Source organism: Ixodes scapularis, unplaced genomic scaffold, assembly GCF_016920785.2.
Source record: "Ixodes scapularis isolate PalLabHiFi unplaced genomic scaffold, ASM1692078v2 PGA_scaffold0__279_contigs__length_252992795, whole genome shotgun sequence".
Lineage (NCBI taxonomy): Eukaryota > Metazoa > Arthropoda > Arachnida > Ixodida > Ixodidae > Ixodes > Ixodes scapularis.
Window position 1 is genome coordinate 239,994,046 of NW_024609835.1, and position 20,295 is coordinate 240,014,340.

At 48.3% G+C, this 20,295-nt stretch overlaps 1 protein-coding gene across 1 annotated transcript in view; it reads left to right on the plus strand.

Moving 5' to 3' along the window:
- The window catches only part of LOC8033550 (cubilin), a 264,814-nt gene that overhangs the window by 221,821 nt on the left and 22,698 nt on the right, over nucleotides 1-20,295 (plus strand). Inside the window, exons 52-58 of the mRNA XM_042291012.1 lie at nucleotides 3,299-3,429; nucleotides 3,986-4,199; nucleotides 4,910-5,097; nucleotides 5,154-5,316; nucleotides 5,391-5,546; nucleotides 7,077-7,265; nucleotides 19,139-19,504. Of these exons, the coding sequence (XP_042146946.1) occupies nucleotides 3,299-3,429; nucleotides 3,986-4,199; nucleotides 4,910-5,097; nucleotides 5,154-5,316; nucleotides 5,391-5,546; nucleotides 7,077-7,265; nucleotides 19,139-19,504 (1,407 nt within the window). The remainder of the gene's footprint in view (nucleotides 1-3,298; nucleotides 3,430-3,985; nucleotides 4,200-4,909; nucleotides 5,098-5,153; nucleotides 5,317-5,390; nucleotides 5,547-7,076; nucleotides 7,266-19,138; nucleotides 19,505-20,295) is intronic.

Consider the following 20,295-nt stretch of genomic DNA (forward strand, 5'->3'; position numbering starts at 1 on the left):
TTTAGGGGCCGTTTAAGAATCCATCAGTGGATTTTTTTGTAATGATTTTTTTTTCTCTGGTTAAATGTTTGCACATGTGTTTGAGTGTGTTTTACCTTTAGTGTTATTTATATTTCTGCCAGCCAGAAATTCAATGAAATTGTTACACAAAATCCGGCCCGTTATCGTTTGTCAGTTCCCGTGGCGGCCGGCATGTACGTGGCAGATGTTCTCCCGAGCACTTCTATAGTCCTGCAGAAATTATTCAAATATGATACAAGCGAGCAACGTGTTTTGTCCAGCGCCATTCAGTCTGCGCACGGTGTCGGAGCTGTTCATGCTGCGCGGAAAGCGTGCCGCCAGGCGAACTTCCTCGTTCATTCTCCTTATATTCGCTCCACCCACTCCAGGCTTATCGCCGCTCTAGATTCGTTGCAAGCTAAATGAAATTTGCAGTCAAATGATTTGAATAAAAAAAATCGAGACATCTATATGGGCCTGAAAATCTCCCAACGCACACGACAAACCAACAGCCCGCAAGGACATAGCCGTAGGCTTTCTGGCAACCCGAGCCATTACGTAGACTCTTGGGCGGCCGTGTCGTCGGCAGCCAACTACTGGCGCTGCTCTAGTAAGTGGATTTAAATCACACGCAAGTATCCGAGCAGTGTGTAGTACGAAGTACAGGATTGACCCTCATGTAGCGTGAACGTTTGGAAGCCGCGAAAAAAAAAGAACCAAAGAACTCATAGAGTCAAGAAGGTTGTTGCGAGGATATGATCGTTCAGTTTTTGTTGAAGGTGATACTAAATGCGGTGGTATTTTTGGGCGAGCCGAATATGCACTTGCCCGTCCGTGGCTACGTGTATAACCAAGGCAGACGACGGCGCGCATCTGTTATATGCCTACTTCAAGAGATCCTTTCCAAAGCCCATCGAGCAACATTGGAGGTCGCCGCTTCTTGGGCACAAAGCGTCGGATAGCAGCCTAGTTCACGCCAAACGTCGACGCAACCTTCGTGTCCAATCCATGCTGCATGCTGCATACATGCTGAGAGCACGCGCCCAAACAATGGCGAACTCGGATAAGTGGCGCAGCAGCTGCTGTATACTTGGGTCTCCCCCAAGCTGAGACTTCAGTGGAAGGTACACTCGCCGGCAATATGAACACCTTACCTGGTTTCTTGCCTGTTTTACGGCTCCCTAAAGCTATATTAACTCTCAACGTTTCAAATGGTACGTGGCTTGGGGTCTAAACTTTGCGTACTAGCCCTCTTCTGGAACAGAGCTTGTTCAAAACTTGCAGGAGCGTCAAAAACAAGAAGAGGGCTGTTCACCTTCAAATCGCTCACGGGTGTACGTCATCGTTGGGCCGGACGTACGTCTGTCTGTTGCAACGTGATCACGCTCCCACCCGTACCCACACGCAGAGAGCCGTATCACGTGATAAAAGGGAGGCGGATAATTAATCCGGTGGGCAAGTAGCTCCCGCCGCAGTCTCAACTTAGGGTTGAAAGGAGTATAAATGGCCCGCGCTTTTTAAACTGGATATAATGTGAATACAGGGGTAATGTGCACACAAATGTGATATGACGAATTAGCTCCTGAATATCAGATCAAATGTTTCCCATTAACATTATCAAACATAATAGGATCGAGGGTGATATTACGTTCATACACAAAACAAAACATTCTAAATACGGTAATGCTAATACAAAACTCGTTAATTCGGCGTGGGAGACCCGTTTACGGGACGAAGCCAGTCAGATTTTTTAAATAGATTTAATTGGTTTTAAATGTTATTAAAGACTTCATGGACCTCGACGAAAAACATTCTGGACTGTCTACAGCAGTTCTCAAGCAGCATAATGAAAATTGCGGACGCTTCGACTTTAAAGGGGCGGTGCAACAATTTGCGGACTTTGGCTAATTAATTGCGGGAATTGATTCCGGCCACATATAAAAGGAAGGACCGAAAACTATTATTTCCTACTTGCCCTAGTTTTCATTAAAAAAATAAAAGAAATTGGTATCTCCGGCACCCCTCAACTCAACACTGAAGCGGCACCAGCTTCGCCTGTGACGTCATTCGGAGTGGCGTTGGTTTCCGGTTGGGTTCTTCTGGCTTCCGTTTCCCCAGCGCTCGCCGGCTCGCCAGGCTCGCCGCTCTCCCGCTCTCCCGTCGATTCCCGACCAACATGGCGGCGCGGTGGGCAGTCGAAGTCAAAGTCGAGGTCGAGACACCAGGAACAATAACGATACCACGATACTACGGACCACGACCAACGCACTCCGTCGAGCGAGGGAAAGACAAAACGTCCGGGTTGCTCGTGTAGCCGCCGTAGGCGCCACGGGCGTCGACGGATGACGGCGACGGCAGGTTCTGTTGACTTGCGGTAGATGGCGCCACAAAGAGTTCATACCCTTTTAGCGGCAATATTAGGCTTTTGAAGCGTTTCTGCATGCCTAAACAACAAGATTTTTAAACTTAACCTTAAATCAAGCTTACAATTGCCTAACACTATCACTTACAAAAACCACTCCGAATGACGCCACACCACAGGTTTCATTTGCGGCCACCATGTGGCCGCAGGTTGGGAAAAAAAGGGGTTTTTCTTCTGCGATTACGCAGCAAAATAGAGGTATTTTGGGGTACGGTGGCACTTTTTCTCTTACTTATGCCGAAGTAAACAATATAAAAAATACAAGCTGCACATTCGTTCAGTGTTAAAATCATTGCACCGCCCCTTTAAGAGTGAAAGAGGATAGCAAAACATGTACTCCCACTCTTTCCCAAGCCGTGCAAGCGTGCCATGCGTGGCCTAGTCAGCAGCGTGTCTGGCTCCCAACCGAAGGGTTCATCCCGCCTAAAATTCTTGAACTTTTGCATTAAAGCAAATTGATTACTTCGTAAATTGAAATCATCTGAGACATGCGGTGAGCTTTCATTCGCATTACACGTCATGTTTTGTTCACCTTCATTACATGTGTGACGTCACGTCTCACGTAAGTGTTGATTGAAATTCCCGCGCGATGTCATGTGGCTCTCGACCAATCCTTGATTTTTGCGTCACGCCACCGACATTGGCTTTTCTGCGACAGGAGCTCCTTAACTCTATCGCGTTAAAAAACGATTACGCGATATGTGATAAATCAAAATGGAACCCACATTTGAACGACAATATGAACAGTCGTATTGGAAAAGCATAATTCGTGATTGCGGAATTCGCCAATATTTCGCAACGTGGTGCCTGCCAGCTTTGAAACTTGCTGCCTTTCGTTCATCGGTAGAGTGTCTGAAAGTCTGCCCCGGTCCCCAGAATGCGGCGGCCGGCTGAGGATCGCCGACGGCAGCATGTGGTTCACGAGCCCGGGCTACCCGTCCAACTACCCCGCCAACACCGACTGCCTCTGGGTCGTCGTTCCCGAGGTCTGGGGAACGCAGGTGCAGGTGAGCCAGACGCGGAGGTTGCGATGGACGCGCTTTCGACGAACTGTGCACCGAGGTTTGTCCATGGCATAAGCAGCGCGAACAATGAGGCCTGTTCCGATTCGCCTGAGCTGGCTGAACTAGTTCAGCAATGCAAGAGCTGGCACATTCGATTTAACCGGAAGTTGCACGGTCGCTTCACTGGTGCGTTCGATTCATCCCAGTACTGAAGAAATTCAGATCCAGTTCCTCAAGATCCTCCACCGGCTCCGGAGTCGGTTCAGAGTCCGTGCAGAAGCAGACAGGGACACCCTCTTTCACGCGACAGGAACACACTGTTTCAAGTGCAGGACACCCTCTTTCACGCGCTTCTGAAAAAAACAACAACATAAACGTGTAGGACAAAAGGGCGAGATATCCCCACCTATATAAGCAAAACGCACATGAAGGCATCCTACTTGGGGTTATGGCAAGCAACGGGTGCTCTAGATACGTAAAAAAGGTGTCAGCAATCTGCATTTCAAGTTATCATAGAAGATTTTCCTCAAACTCTTACCACTTTTGAACGCGCTCGCAGCTCAACTTCAGCAGCTTCGCGCTTGAAGACAACTGCAGCTTGGACTTCGTGGAGATTCGCACCGGCAGCAACAGCTTGTCGCCAACGCTGGACAGCTACTGCGGCTTGCGCGGTCCCGGCCTGCTGCAGGGACCGACCTTCTCGCTTCTCTTTCACTCCGACGGAAAAGGTTCGGCCAAGGGCTTCAACGTCAGCGTCTCGGTCTCAGGACTCGGTGGGTATGACGGCCACGAAACGTTCTGTCCTTGCGGCGCCTTCTCTCGCTCTTGTACAGCACAGGCCCGTATAGTTTTCTCAAAACCCGTAGGGTGAAAACAAGTTTTCTAAAGAACTTTTCATCGACACACGTTTCGTCGACACTTCGACGTTTTGTGGAAACTCGTTCCGTGGACAGATGCTCTTTGTGACGTTTCGTTGACATCATATTTTTGTGCTAAGTGAATTCGATGGAGCTGTTGGCTTCATTTGGTTTGCTTGAAGCGTATCCGCATTCTAACGGAGCCACCGAAGCGGTTTCGGTAAAGCACGAAAAGAATTTCCAAACACTAATCCTAGGTTTACACTAGACCGCGGTACGGAGGGTCACCCCTCGCTTCGGTCCATTTGGAGAAACTGTATTATAATATCATGCGCAAGCTTTCGCCAAGCCTCGTCGTGACCTCCAAGTATCTGGCAAGCGGCGGCCGATTCGTTGTGTACAGAAAAACGTCTTCGATGAAGCGTCACAAGATGAGTTTACAAAACGAACGCGAGAGCTTTCGAAGACAGGGACTATCGATAAAAGATCGCAGTGCATGCAAAACAGTCTGTCGACGAAACGTCGGTCAAAAAACTGTGTCCCACCGGTATGGCACCTATTGAGGCATAAAAACAGCGTGTCGAAAAGCTGTCCTCGCATCCGTCCGAGCACCGTCCTTGGCGCAGCTTGTGGCGGCCTGGTCCACTCTCGGGGAGACCGGACAGTGACGACACCCAACCGTCCGGCCGCCTATCCGGCCAATGCGGAGTGCGACTGGACACTGGACGTCCAGAAGGGCCACCGCGCCAGAATCGCCTTCCGAGGTCGCTTCGACCTCGAGACAACGGCGGACTGCAGTGCAGATTTCGTTCAGGTGAGTGTCGCGTGAACCTCAAATACGGCCCCGAACAGACCGACCTTCTGATCCAGGTGTTCGAGGAGACCGCCGAAGGGTCCTGGACTTCCATGGGACGCTTCTGTGGGCTCCATGCCCCGCAGCCCCTAGTAGCACGCACTCATCGAGCACGCGTGTTGTTCCGCTCGAACGGCAATGGCCGTCAGGGTGACGGATTCGAGATGGTCGTGGGAAAAGGTGTGTGGGCATTGATGTCTTGACAGAGGTCAGTAGCCGCACCCACGAGCCTGCTGCGTGATCTTTCTCTTCAGCCTGCGGTGACGTGTTCACGGAGCCCGAGGGAACCATCACATCACCCAGGTTCCCCGAGAGCTACGCCAACAACCTCAATTGCTCTTACCTGATTGTGGTGCAACCGGGAGATCATCTGGAGTTGAGTTTTGACGCGCCCACTTTCGACTTGGAAGGTAGGCATATCGTTAAATCACCCCTGACACTATTCATACCTTCATCCACCATTCGAGTCTTTTATTGCTCCTCCTTTTCGTTGCCTGGTCCCGCTCAGAAGCGCCCTCGGGTTTTTCACAATGTTGTATCATACGATGTTCCAACTGTCGTTTAACGGTCCTGTTTTATTCTTTTATGCTAATTCTGGCCGACAAAATTCGGTCACATTTATTTCCTAAAAGCAATTCATACTCAAAAATTTCAGAATGCTCGTGGCAGTATTACCGTTTAAGTAGCGTTGCTAAGTTCTAAGCAATCAAAAGAAGCACCCGAGGTTACCGAATTCTTCTATTTTATTTGTACAGCCTTCCGATACATTATTTTTTGCGTTTGTCACATCGCTGCTGCAGGCTTTTACAGTGTTTCCCCCGCCTCGGTATGAGCAACTGGCACGTAGTTGACTGGAAACAATTACGAGATTCATTTGAACGCCCTATATTTTATCGAATACATTTCTTGGCATTTCTATGTATACTTGACCTCGATAAAAGGCAAGCATCTCCGACAGTTATGATCAAGTATGGGCTGGTAAGCTGGGCAAGTTGGAAAACAACAGATGGCGAAAAAAGCAATGCGCGAAGACAAAGGCACGACAAAGAAACGCGTAAAGCCGCGCTCACACTCCTTTTATACACCATACAAAGGGCAGTCTGCAAACAATGTCTGGGGTTTGTCTCTTCCTTGTATGGTGGTCCTTTCACAATGGTCATGCAAAACATTGGCAGCGACGTTTGCCATCAAAGTTCTATCATGCATGGGAATTGGTGTCACGTGACGTATATTTTCCCGCTAAATTTAGCGGGGAAACGGAATTGGTGTTTCGGTCACGAGACGTAAATTTTCTTGCTAAATTTAGCGGGTGACTGAGTTTTGTATACGGTCCCGGTAAATTTTCCCCTAAATTTAGCGGAAAACTGAATTGATGTTTTGGCCGCAAGACGTGAATTTTCCCGCTAAAATTAACGTCGAAACTGATTTCACGTATAGGTCACCTGCCGTCAACCTCCACGAGGTGTATAGATCACGTGACGCCACTCTCACCCCTAGATCTAGCGGAAAATGCACGGACGGGTGGACAGAACATTGGGATTGGGGGCAGCGTTACAAAGCATTTCATGTTTTAAAAGTGGACACCTTCTGAGCATATGTTAGGCAAACAAGCACCGAACAAGCTTGAAGCATGTTGGCCAACCATCCTGTCATCGCGTCTACAGCGTACGCCGTGTCCTTTGTACGACGTATGGACAGTGCGGCTTAAGACACACATCGCCATCTTTGTGTCCTTGTCCCCGTGCGCTGCTTTTTCTTCATGATGGACGCCTATGTTTTCCGTCCCTTTACGAAGACCAACAGTATAATGTTCAGCAATGCATTCTGCCCCAAGCAGAGCTAGCGACGCGTGCAGCCCTCTCCTAGCGATCGGTCGGCAGTGGCAGGTCTTGCTTCCGGTGTACTGTTCAGTCTCGCAGCCAAGGGTGCCTTGCACGCAGATTCGGAAGACTGCAGCTACGACAACGTGACCGTGTTCTCCGGGACGCTGATGCGAGACCCCGAGCTGGTGCGCGCCTGTGGACGGAATGCGCCTGGCAACTACACGCTTTCCTCCTCCGCCTTGGTCATGTTCCGCAGCGACTGGAGCATCGGTGGCAAAGGCTTCCGACTCCACTACCGCATATCACGTAAGGCGCATGGGTCAACCAACACTTCTTTGATGACAAGGGCGCGAACTGTCTACGCCACCTAGTGGAGTCTAGCGCGGAGCAGATTGAACACGACTGCTGTCTCAACTCGGCCGCGACCAGAGCCGTGTAAGAGAGTTTTGTCAGTGGGAGGCGCGGGCAGAGCCAGGGCGTGCACCGGACGCAGAAAGTGGGCTTGAAATGCTCTCTTGGCCAACTAAAAGCCTAAATGAATCCCCTAGCGGTGGTAGCGAAAAACAGTTTTAATCAAAGGTATATGTTGGTAAATGGTTTTAATAAGTGCGTAAGAGTGAGGTGTAGTAACCCTGTATGGTTGAAGAGAGAGTGCACGTGATGTCTCCATAATGATCGTGCAGAAAGATGTTACAAATGAATATGCCGCTCAAACTCAACTTTGTTTTGCTCGGACAGAGTGTGACCGCTCGGACGGCAATTCCCAGCCCTTGGCGCTTGGCGTACGGATTATGTCGATCGTTCCGCTAGTCGCACTCTTCCACAATGCTTTTGGATGACCGTGATTGGAACATCACGTGCACCATATTCTCGGTCACCGAGAGTTACTCCGACGCGCTTATTAGGTTTGCTTCTCGCGACCACCACCAGGGTATTATTTGCGGCTTCTGGTTGGCCACATTCGAATTCGTAAAGACGCCCTGGAACACGCCCAGTCCGTTTTCGGCCAATGGTGCCTCCTCATTTGTCTCCCATACTTCGCAATGTCCCAATGAATGGCCAAACTCTCTACATATAAGGCTCTGGCTGGGACCACTGATCTCTATGACAATTTACAGGATCCCGCATCCCCGCTTGGTCGCTGGAGCGCGAGTGCGGCCTACGGGCGGCCATCTTGCATACAGCAAAGTAACGATTTTGGAGCGTTGCAGAGGCTGGAAGCAGCGTGCTGAAGACACGTTTTCTACTCGTTTGTTACTATTCGCCGAAGAAGTTTTTTAAAGCCCTCTGAAAACGGTGAGAGTTGCCTTTAAAAACACATAAAAAGTTTTACGAAAGCGCGGCGCCGCAGGAGAACGGCACAACTCGTCGAAAGCAAGTTTCGGTGGTCTCGCGGCGTGGTCAAGGCATCCTTGGCATGCCAAAGTGTTGCGTCTCTGTGCCTTTGCACGCGTGGATATCGATCAAGATTCGACGCCATATATACGTGTTTCGCGAGAGCAAGGTGCGTCGAATCGTATGTGCCTCTGGAGCCAAGGACAAACTAATGGCTATGATTTTTTTTTTTTTTTTTGGGGGGGGGGGGTTGGGGGGGTGAGGTGAGGGGAGGAGGAAAGCGGCGGTGGTAATTTTTTTTCTAGTTTGCGCGGGATAGCAATTTTTAGAGTATATAAAAAGGAAACTATTAGTCGTGTTTAACATTTCTTACAACCTAAAAATGCCCACAAAATTTTATTCGTTTCTTGTTCTATTTTATAAACTCTCACTTGCTGCTTCAGTGGTTCAAAGATTTGCACCATGAGTACTAAGAGAGAGAGAGAGGGAGAGACATACGTGTGCATGGTTCTATATTCTACATCTGAACAGTGACTGTCTCCATTTAAGCAACACAGACAATTGAGCCACGCGGCGTGACAGACCTTTCGCAGAGACTCGACCAAATAGGATACATTAATTTAGACAAAAAGCACCACGGAGACCGGAGAAGACAGGATCTTTTAACAAGACAAATGTAGGAAGGCCGAATAATGTATAGACATTCTGATTCCTTGACGAACGTGATCAAAATGTCTTGATTTTTTAATTTTCATTTTATTGACTCAATCTTAAAAATGCACAGTTCTTGAGAATGGTGTGACGCGACGGCATTTTGAACATTTTATTGGAGTAATTAAACTCTAATAGGGAAACAGTGGGTGGGGTTCCTCAGCGACTTTACTCTCACTGACTACGTGTTTTACGAGATACAGCCAAACAAAAATAACTGTTTGATTTTTTATGGTCTTGTAATGAAAGCGTGAGACTAATAGAAAACAAAAAAAAAATGACCGCATTTCCACGTTGTGAATGATGTTGATTGGGGCGTAGCTCTGGTGGTGCTCTGCGTAGACATTGAGCCGCAGCATGCCGAGCTTTTCGTTTGTTTTCATCCATGTCAGAAAGAGAATATGTGGTATGGAAGGTGGTTATATACGCATTTGAGCGTTTGACCGTAGCTCCCTCTCGTCTATAAACGTTGAGCCAATGCATGCAAAGTTTAACGCGATTATATACGCATTTGACCGCAGCGCCATCTCCTGTTTAGACGTTGAGCGGCTACATGCAACGTTTCATCCATGACAGAAACCCCAGCTCTCGAGTTGCTACCACATCTCAGAACCCCCTACTCGTCCCGCAGTCGTGGCCGAGTGGTTAAGGCGATGGACTAGAAATCCATTGGCGTCTCCCCGCACAGCTTCGAATCCTGTCGACTGTGCAAACATTTCTTCTTTTTTTTTTCTTTTCCCTACACGAGCACCTGCTCGTGAGCACGTGAAATCACGAGCACGATCACGAGCACGAGCACCAGCAAGATCGATGTGAGCACGGACGCCGGACGGATAAAGGGGTATTCACACGAGGAAGAAATCCCGGGGATTTCTTCCCGGCACGCGCGCATCCCGAGATGAAAACGCGAGGCTTTTGCACTTCGCGAAGCCTGCCATTTTCGTCGCGGGATGCGCGTGCCGGGGAGAAATCCCCGGGATTTCTCCCTCGTGTGAATACCCCTTAAGGTGCTTCGCCCCTAAATCCGAGCTCCAATGTTCTTCCGCGCAGTGCCCAGGCAAATTGAATGGAAAAACATATAAAGTATTTATTGAACAGATTCACGTTTACCTAATGAGAGGAAGAAGACAACCCCCTACATTTTGTGAGGACAGTAAACAGACATAATTATTTACACAAGTTATCAAACTAAGGGTTCTTCACAGCACGAACATCGCCTTCTGTCGTCGTGCTCCCTGCGCGTAGCAATCTATTACCTTCTGCTGGTCGACGTTGGCATCTCGATGGACGTTGAGGAGGGCAAGACCATTGAGTCGCTTTTCGCCACACCGCGATCTAATCGTAGTCTTAAACCGACGAAAGGTAAAGAAGGACCGCTCATTCGTCGCAACATTACCTGGCAGTGTTGCGAGAACGCGCAGCAGAGTCCTGATGTTGGGATACAGCTCTGGCTCCCACTCTTGAAGTGTCTCCACAGCCGTCAATGGAAGATACCCCTTCTCTTGTTTTCGTCTTCATTTCACCACGCACAGTGAAAATTTGGCTCTGAGGATGGTTTGCAATGCTACGTCTCCCATTTCGAGGAGCACGCCGTATTTCGCTGCCAAGATACTAAGCTTTGCTTCAGCTTCTTTGTCATTCACGTGGCTAGGCAACAGTGCGTCGAGGCAGTGCACCTCCAGCACCACTTTCGACAAACCTGCTTGAGGTCTTCCACGACGGATTTCACATGAGGAATCTTGACATGTGCGTGGAAGTATGACTCGGCTGTTTCTAAAGGCAATTTTTTCGCAGTTCATTTGTTGTTGCACTAGACGAGGCACATCTAGTTGGGCTCCCATTTTCTAGACAATGTCTTCTGCATGTGCGAAACGTTTTTCGAAAGTCTTCTCGATGTTGAAGGGGTTCCGATTTTTGTTCAGGACGACGATCGTGTCTTTCACGATGTCCGAGGCACTGTTAATTTCGAGATACGTCTTTTGGAGCACCCCACTCAGGACAAGCGTGACTGAGAAAACGTCGTACAGAACTAGGGTTGCGATGACGAATTCGGCATCCAGGACTGAGGTAAGCGGGAATCTCGCCTTGGCAGCCGAGCTTTGTTCTCGCCACTGGGAAACCGTTTCTAACACTTTAGCGATGGTCCCCAGGCTCTGTTTGAACTGTAAAAAAGCGTCGTGACTTTTACCCAACGTGCGTTGGATCGAACGCCAAGCTGCCATCTTACACCGTGCCGCTAAGCTGCCATCTTACGTTCTTAACTTTTATGGAGCACCGCTTTCCCTTCGTCGGTACATTTCGAGTCTCGTGAACCTGTCCATTTATCACTCTTTCTTTTTTTCGTTTTAGAGCGCAGCTCTTAGGCGCCCGTTTCCGGCTTGAGCGGCGTCGCCGTCGCCGTCGGCGTAACCAAGGTCATCCCAAGGTCGCGTGACCCCCAAGATAACCCCATGGTCACGTGACCCCCAAGGTCCCCCCAGGTCACGTGACTCCTTCAGGTCACGTGACGCCTCCGAAGGTCACCCCAAGGTCACGTGACCCCCAAGGTGATCCCCACGTGACACCCAAAGGTCACGTGTCCCCCAAGGTCACGCCTCCCCGAGGTCACATGACCCCCTCCCCGAAGTCACGTGACACCCCCCCCCGAGGTCACGTGACCCCCCGGAGCATATTAAAGATTGAGGGGGGGAGGAGGAGAAGGAGAATGGGTCTACCCTCCCCTCAGTACCCTTCACTCCTCCTCCTCAAGAGCTGCGCTCCAATTCGGCGGTACAGGGAGTTGTTTTGCTTTCACTTTTTTGATTGAAGAATGAGGGGGGGGAGGAGGAGAAGGAGGATGGGTCTACCCTCCTCTTAGTACCCTTCACTCCTCCTCCTCAAGAGCTGCGCTCCAATTCGGCGTTACAGGGAGTTGTTTTGCTTTCACTTTTTTGATTGAAGAATGAGGGGGGGAGGAGGAGAAGGAGGATGGGTCTACCCTCCCCTCAGTACCCTTCACTCCTCCTCCTCAAGAGCTGCGCTCCAATTCGGCGTTACAGGGAGTTGGCTTTCACTTTTTTGATTGAAATACCGAAGACGTTGCCAAATAAAAACAGCTAGCCGAGTTCACTGTCCTGCTTCGGCTCCACAAATCTAGTTTGTTGACAAAATAATCACGACTTGACCAAGAACGAGGCATTCTTTCAGAATTTTTTTTTATCCCGCTTAAGCGCGTCGGAAGGAGGGGGGCAAAGAGGCCTTTTCGTAAATCTTCCCTTGTCTGGAGCAGCGTTTAACTTTATTTTGACGACCGTATTTGTACCTCGCGGCCCTCTCGGTTCAGAAGCGAGATTGATCCAGTGGCGATGGAAAAGGGAGAAATGGGTGCAGCGGCAGCGGCGGCGACGGGATGGACACAACAGTATGGGCCGCGTTTCAAAAAATTTGCTATCTCGCCTTTTCATACTTTTGTGTTCAGAAACGTGCCTTGCTCCACAGCGTTGCTATATTTGTGCTACCATGTGATCCATTCGAGTATATTTGGAACGTAGTCATGGTTGCTAGTGCGTAATAGGAACCCAAAGCTTGTTTTCCCATTTATTGATAGCAACTCGCCGGAACAGCTGGACGATCCAAAATTCCGTAGCCGATATATGATCGGCTACGAAGTTCTGGACGCGACGCACCTTTAAAGCTTTGCCGCTGCCTTGATCCTTGATCAGTATCCAAGCGTGCTAAGGCACCGAGATGCAGCCCTTCGGCGTGCCAAGGAAGGTTTGATCACGCCGCGAGACCAGCGAAACTTGCTTTTGGCGAGGTGTGTCTTTTTCCTGCCGCACTACGCTTTTGTAAAAAAATTCACGTGTTCTCAACAACACGCCGCACGTTTACAGAAGGTTTTAAAAACCTTCGTCAATAAATGACGACGAACGAGTAGAAAACGTGTCTTCAGTACGGTGTCGTCAGCATCAGCAATGCTCCAGATACGCGATTTTTGTGCATGCAAGATGGCCGTCCGATGGCCGCACCTGCGGAGCGGGGAAGTGCGATCCAGAAATTTTCGTAGAGATCAGAGCATAGAGTTATTATATGTACGCTAGAGGTTCAACTTGCGCTAGTGTGTCGCTGCAAATTGAAGCAGACAGCGACCAGTCCAAAACTGACATCCGGTAATGCATTCCTAAGGGAAAATTGAGAGCATTTTCTTCTTGCGCTCCATTATAAGAGCAAATATCCCGGATGATTCGTACGCACTAGGCAGACTGAAACGTTCTTCAGTCAGGCCGATGAAATAATCGGTGAGTTACGACGTTTTTCTTTCAAATTAATTGCATTAAAAACTGTGCTAAAACGGCTTCGTACATGTATTTATGTGCACTGTCAGACACTGTTAGCGCGAACACGACGTAGGTGCTTTGCAGCATGGGGGTATATGTGCCAAACGGACGAAGGACACCTGGAAAACTAAAACGGCAAAAACTACTACGCAGTAACACTGGATCAGTAACTCCCTCCGCATGTACGATCAAAATAAATTGAAGGCCAGGTAACACAGTCACATTTTCAATAAGCACTGCTTTATTCTTTCTGCTCTGTGCGAATATGCATGCTCTACGTTTCAAAACATCACCCACACGCTCAAAATTTTTGAAAACGAGTGCCCGATAAAGACTGTTCGGCAAAGAAAATATTAGAAAGAGACGCCTTTCCTACTTTGTTCTTTACGTTTTAAATGTTTTTAACTGCTCGTAAAAATGCAAGATGGGGTCATTTTCATTTAGTGACAAGACTGGCATATTAGCAACATATAAGTGTCACCGGAGTGCTGGCGAGCCTTGAACACGCTTTATATTATTTTCGATCGTTATTTGGCTTAGAATCGTAGCTTGAGCTTACACACCTGCTGTGGAACACAGGTTTGGGCCTGAAATAGAGCGAAGTTAAACATGGTTCATTGATCAAGAAAAATGCGCTAAGTTTAAGCAAGTCCACTTTTACAATCTTGATAAATGTACATACTATTCCGTACGACCCAAATAACAAAAGTGTTTTAAAATATATTAAAATCATCTGCTGGGCTAGTTGGGTAAACATAACTAAAAATAACGCAACGACGACAGAAGGAAGAACGAGAAGACAAGAAAGAGCGCTAACTGACTACTGGCGTTTTATTTGCAAGAGAAAAGAAGACGATAAGAAGTAAGGTAATTTAAAGACAAAAAAGGAAGATGGAAGAAGAAGAGGAAAGATAAAAAAGGGATAGGATAGGAAACAGAAGGATGCTTTTGTAAGTATATACAAAATAATATAATGCAAAAAAATGAAAAAGATAAAGAAAATAAAAGCAAAGGAGAAAAAGAAAATGACCGCATCTCCACGTGGTGAATGATGTTGATTGAGGCGAAGCTCTGGTGGTGCGGATGATACTGATTTTATTCTTCATAGGTAGTGCATAGAGATCATACGTACTAACTCTAGAGGAAAAGGTCCGCTATTTTCTCGTGCATTCTGGCTGCCACAAGCAGCGGAGCATGCAGGCAGACCATCGGGGTCCCACAGATGGTTACTAACTGCCTTCGATTTCATAAATATAATTATATCATCAGAGCAGTTTTATGAGCTTCAACAATACACGAATTTACCGGCGGAAAGATATTCGCGTACTTTTCGAAGCTTTCTTTTTCCATAGCGCGCAGATGTACGGCCTTCCGTCAACACTAAACTAAACCAGAAAGCCGAGATCACCGGCTTCGCGGTTGGCTGCGCCCCAGAAATATGAAACCGCGCAACCACCAGATTTCAGAGATTTCGACAGAAGGGAAGTTAATGCAGCGTAATGAATATACCGCTTTTTATAAGCGTTAGAATAGCTCAAAATTTAGTTTACAACGCTAAATTATCACTAATTATATTGCTGAGATTTTTCAGTCTTCGCGATTACCATTGCGACTGTCGTCCTTCAGCTGGCAACATTGGTTTGTTTCTATCGTGTTCTTTTGCTTTGTTTCGCGATCTTTCACTCGGGACCCAGGATGTCGGCGCACGGGATTTGCCACTCCTCCTCACCCACCTTTACCCCCTGAGGTAGTGCTTATGGTGCTGATTTTGATGGTGCTGATGGTTTAACGTTTAACGCGATTATATACGCATTTGACCGCAGCGACCTCTCCTGTATAGATGTTGAGCGTCTGCATGCAACGTTTAATTCATGACATCCCCAGCTCTTGATTTACTACCACATCTCAGAGCCCACCACTCGTCCCGCAGTCGTGGCCGAGTGGTTAAGGCGATGGACTAGAAATCCATTGGGGTCTCCCCGCACAGGTTAGAATCCTGTCGACTGCGCAAACATTTTTTTCTTTTTTTTAAGAAGACAGATGGGATGGCAATCGATGTGAGCACGGACGCCGGACGGACAAGGCTAGTCCCTAAGGAGCTTCGCCCCTAAAGAAAGGAGACGAAAAGGAAAGGAGAAGAAAATAAGAAAAGGGAGGAAGAAGAAAAATAATTCAGTAACAAAATAATGAGTAGGATCTTCAGGAATGAAGGCTGAGGTAAAATTTTTCCATTTCCGATAAGGCTACTGAGGGAGCACTGATGCAGGCGTCGCCTTTGGAGAGTATGATGTGTGCTCTGAAGAGTCCTCTACTTCTCTGACCAGAAAACCGTTTGAGTACTTTCGTGTGCTCGAAGAGTGGGGTACACACACAGTCTCTTACATCCACCACAAAATGTCCCGCAGGAGATGACCATAGCGCTAAGGCATGTTCCTTAGCCTGACATTTAGACAACGCCCGTGTCCGTGTTCCGTGCTATTGTCCGGCGAAGAGACAATTTGCACGCGCATTTCCCATGGGAATGTACAGGAGCACCGCAAAAATAAACTGGCTGCTGCCTGCTTCAATTCGCCTCCCGGAAGTCGTATGGACACTAGCGCCAATTGGACCTCTAGCATACATTATAAGAACTATATGGATTAGAGGCCGAGACTGGTGTCCAAGCTGTAAGAACACAAGTAGCAGCCGAACGCACTGACCTCCGGTAGGTGGCCTTGAAAGTCCAGCAAAAATTCATGGTTACGAGCAAACCGGAGAGCCCCTAGCGGCACGGCACCGGCGCTGCGCATGCGCGATGGGGTGTGGGCGAGAATCTCGCTGTGGTCCATCAACAAACCCTTGAAATGCGATGGTGTCACCGTTGCTGTGAGTCTCGTGCTTTTTGTCGCGTTGGAATTGCTGATTCTACGTCTTCCTAGCAAAGTCTGACTACTTACGTGGCCTTCGCGAAATTAACGAGGCTCGTTACACCACAAACTTTCGCGTGAATGATGCGACATGCGGCGATTCATTCCGCGTGGATGCCTCAGCATGGACGCTAAATCCTGATTCACATTATGAGATTAATCGCTGTTTTAGTCGCGACGTCGCTCGGACTACAAAAGAAGCTTGGACGTTACCAGTGACGCTGGACGTCGATACAGAAAACGGCGAGCATAATCAAACCACGTAAATCAGGCATAACAAGTCGGTAAGGGTGCCGGTAACAATGATCACCATACCCTCCCTACCGAAAAATCCGGTATAACTTTTTACTACCCGGATTATGAAACCGGATATTTGTTTCTGGAAACCCGAAATCCAAATTGCAGACAAAGGAATAATTTCTGAAAACCTAAATTCGAGATAGGGTTCATATAAAATCCAGATAGATTTCCGGTTGCATAATCTTGATAGCGAAAAGTTATAACTGATTTTTCGGTAGGGCTTGTATTCACTGTTTACGCCGAGCCTACCTACCCCAAACAACCTTCAAATTTAAAGGTCTTTTGAGGCCTCAACTTACCTCCTATCGCAATTACCGCGTCAACGTGTGGTCTACGAACGGTTGTCGTCTGAACGTGACGACGACAGTTTGACAAAGCAGACGAGGTTGAAGGAGCCAACGACAGTTGGAACGATCACGCGGCCGTTTGAACGCGAAGGCACACTGAACGTGGTCCGCGCGTGCAGTAGACAGCTTGACGGTTCTCCCGCATTCATGTTGGAGAGAAAGAAAGAAATGTGTCGACCGAAATTCTCCATGAATTCAACTCAAAGTGAAACCCGCACAAGTAGTCGTGGCCCGACGTCATCTGGTTTGCCCTTTTCAAGGCACCTATCCACGTTCTCGGACGAACCAAGAAGACGAAATGACACGCGTAAATTGATCTTGACACCTTTGCCGGCTCTTTTGGGCAGCCACAGTCGCTGCGTTTTCACGAGAAGGCAGTTTTTAGTCTGGTTTCTTCTAAGCTAAAGAAAGGTCCATTGGTGGATCCTTAAAGAATGCATTACCATGACCCTTGGAAAACGCCACACACGTCCTCTTTTGGGAAACGATAACCGCTGACCCCTCCACTTTTCTGTTTTAGCTTCCTCTATTTATCGCTGCCCCTTCTGGGCTTCGTTACGGCGTGAGTGTTAGCGTTACTCAAAGGGGGCGTGTGTGGCGTTTCCCAAGAGTCATGCTAACGTATTTGCCTAAGAATCCACTAATGAATCTTGCTTCCCTTTCCACTGTTTTGTCCACAGACGAACGCCTTCAGCTTTTCCCTCTCATGTAGGCACGAATGCCAACGCACTAATAACATAGCAATGCCCGGCCCGCATGGTACCATCCTCCCACACACCAGGTCGGAAGTTTTCCGAAGCGCCAGGACCGCGGCATGCGTAAGAGAGTTGAGTTATTCAGCAACCAACTTTCGTAACGTTGGCATCAATCAAGCACCAACTCAACTTTGCATGTTGCCTCACGCCAAAGTAGTAGTGCTTCGGGCGCGCTTCCGCTATTGGGGTGTTGGCGGAAGTCGCCATGCAGGACGTGCATTCCTTTGTTGTTTTGGAAGACAACATACTAAACCTGCCCTCTTGTCAAAACACCGTGACTGGGGCTGTACCACAAGAGCTGGGAAAGGTGTGAAGATCAGTCTTGATGTATTTTCTGCCTGCTCGGTTCGTCCGAGAATGTAGATATAAGTGCCACAAAACGGAAACGAAAAAACAGACACCGTCCAATCAGAATTGCGGGAATCACTTGTGGTAGTCAGATTTATTTGTTTTGTTTTAACATTAACGTGGAAAAACCGCCAGGTTGTCCGGACCACCCAAGAACCGCGTTCAGTGCGTCTTCACTATTAAATGGCCGAGTGATCACTCAATCTGTTGTCTGCTCGTTCAAACGACAGCGGCAAGTATACCAAACGTTGCGATAAAAAGTAAGTGCAGGCCTAAAAAGACTTCTAAGTTTGAAGATTGTTTAGGGCAAGAATGCTCGGTTTAAGCAGTAGATACAAGACGATTCTGATCACTGTTGCCAGTGGCCGTCAACAACTTGCTATGCCTGATTCACTGGGTTCAATTCTGCTTGCTATTTTCAGTATCGTGGTCAAAAATCGGAGCTGCCGTCAACGCTTCGGCAGCCCGAGCGTCGTCGCGGCTGAAAATAGCGGGGAGAATCTCATCATGTGAATCAGGTTTTTGCGTCCGTTCTCCAGCACTTAGGTGGAATGAATCGCCGCACGTCACATGATTCACATAAAGGTTTGCAGTGTAACGAGCCTCGTTAATTTCACTCAGGTGACTAAAGTAGTAAGACATTGTGAGGAAGACTTGGAATCAACAATTCCAAAGCGAAAAGAGCACAGGAACTAACACGGACGACGACATCACATTCCGTTGTTTTGTTGATGCGTTACGCAGCGCTTATGACACACGCCCCATCGCGCATGCGCGGCGCCAATGGCTTGCCGCTGGGCAAGCCATTGGCGCCGCGCATGTTTGTAAACATGAGTTGATGAAAGCTATGTCCTCGTTGGGCCTGTCATACCTTTCGCCACGTGATGACGTTCCCGCCCACATGAGAGAGTTTTAGTAGATCTTTCCGATGACTCCGATCACAATACCCGAAGCTCTGCCGCCGCCTTTTGCATACATCGTATCGTTATCGGGTATGGGTATCGGAGGTATCCGAACGATCTACTAACTCTCTATTCACGCAAAGAAAATGTAGTCAGGGGACGAAGCGGTTGATCGTTCCGGCGAGGGCGTCGCTGCAGCTGAGGGGTCAACGGAGTCGGGTCAACACTGAGGGCAGACAAGTGATCCTTGGGGTTCCAGACTGCGGCGGTAACCTAACCGGGGAGAGCGGTCACTTCGGCTTGCCGTTGGAGGGCGTCCCTTCACGAGGCCGTTGCCGCTGGAACATTCGAGTGGCTCCAGAACGCGTGGTCGAGCTCCGGCTGGATATGCTCGACGTGGGCTGGGGCAGCCGGGTGCAGAACTGCTCGCAGGACAACGCGGCCACGCTGCTGCGAGTGCTCGACGGGGACGCCGACGACTCTCCCGCCATCTACCAGTACTGCGGGCGCTCCGCCAGCTCTCCAGTCGCGAAGAGCACGGGCAACACCATGACGGTGCTGCTCGAGAGCTTCACCGAGTATCCTGGCGGGACGGGCTTCAGGGCTTCTTACCGTAGCAGCCTCGGTGAGAATGATGCGCTCTCCTCTATGCACGGGTTGCACGTGACGTTATCACAGCCTGCTGGTACACATTCCTGCTTGTTTGCCGAGGAACGCTGCCGGTGCCTTGGCCTAAACAACCTAACTGTGGCGACAGCCAAGGCTCTGCATTTTGCTGCACACATAATACACTTAATCATTCTCCACCACTACTCAACATAGGACAAACGTAAAAATTGTAAGAATAATAATAATAATAATATTATTATTAATATTTATTTTCCCATCGAGTACAGGTACATGATGGAAGGGGACTGAGAAATAAAACCGCATTTGTGCAGCTTGACGAGTTCTCGGCACCCTCCCCAGTTGGCGGAGGGTGCCGAGAACTCAGAATTTATGTATCACTTCATAAACAAACGAAGTAAAAAATACACAGGTCAGTAATCCAATATAGAACATTCAAACGTGGCAGATAAATTAGCTCTGTTAAACAGACGGTTGACTACAAAAGCAACAAGTGCACATCCAAGGGCTTAGATATATAGGACGACTATATAATACGAAACTCATTCACTAAATTCATTCTCAACGGATATAACTCCAAATTATAAATGGCGACACTGAGTGCAATATTTACCTAGTCATTGTCATGAAAATTCACTCTACAATAATAAAAAAACTAATATATTTTACTGTTAATGTCAAAGGATAAATATTACGAGTATTAAGGTTGTCATTGTCACCTGATCTCGTAGTTTCCCCGCTAAATTTAACACATAATCACAGTGTTACGTGACACTGTGGCAGTTTTAC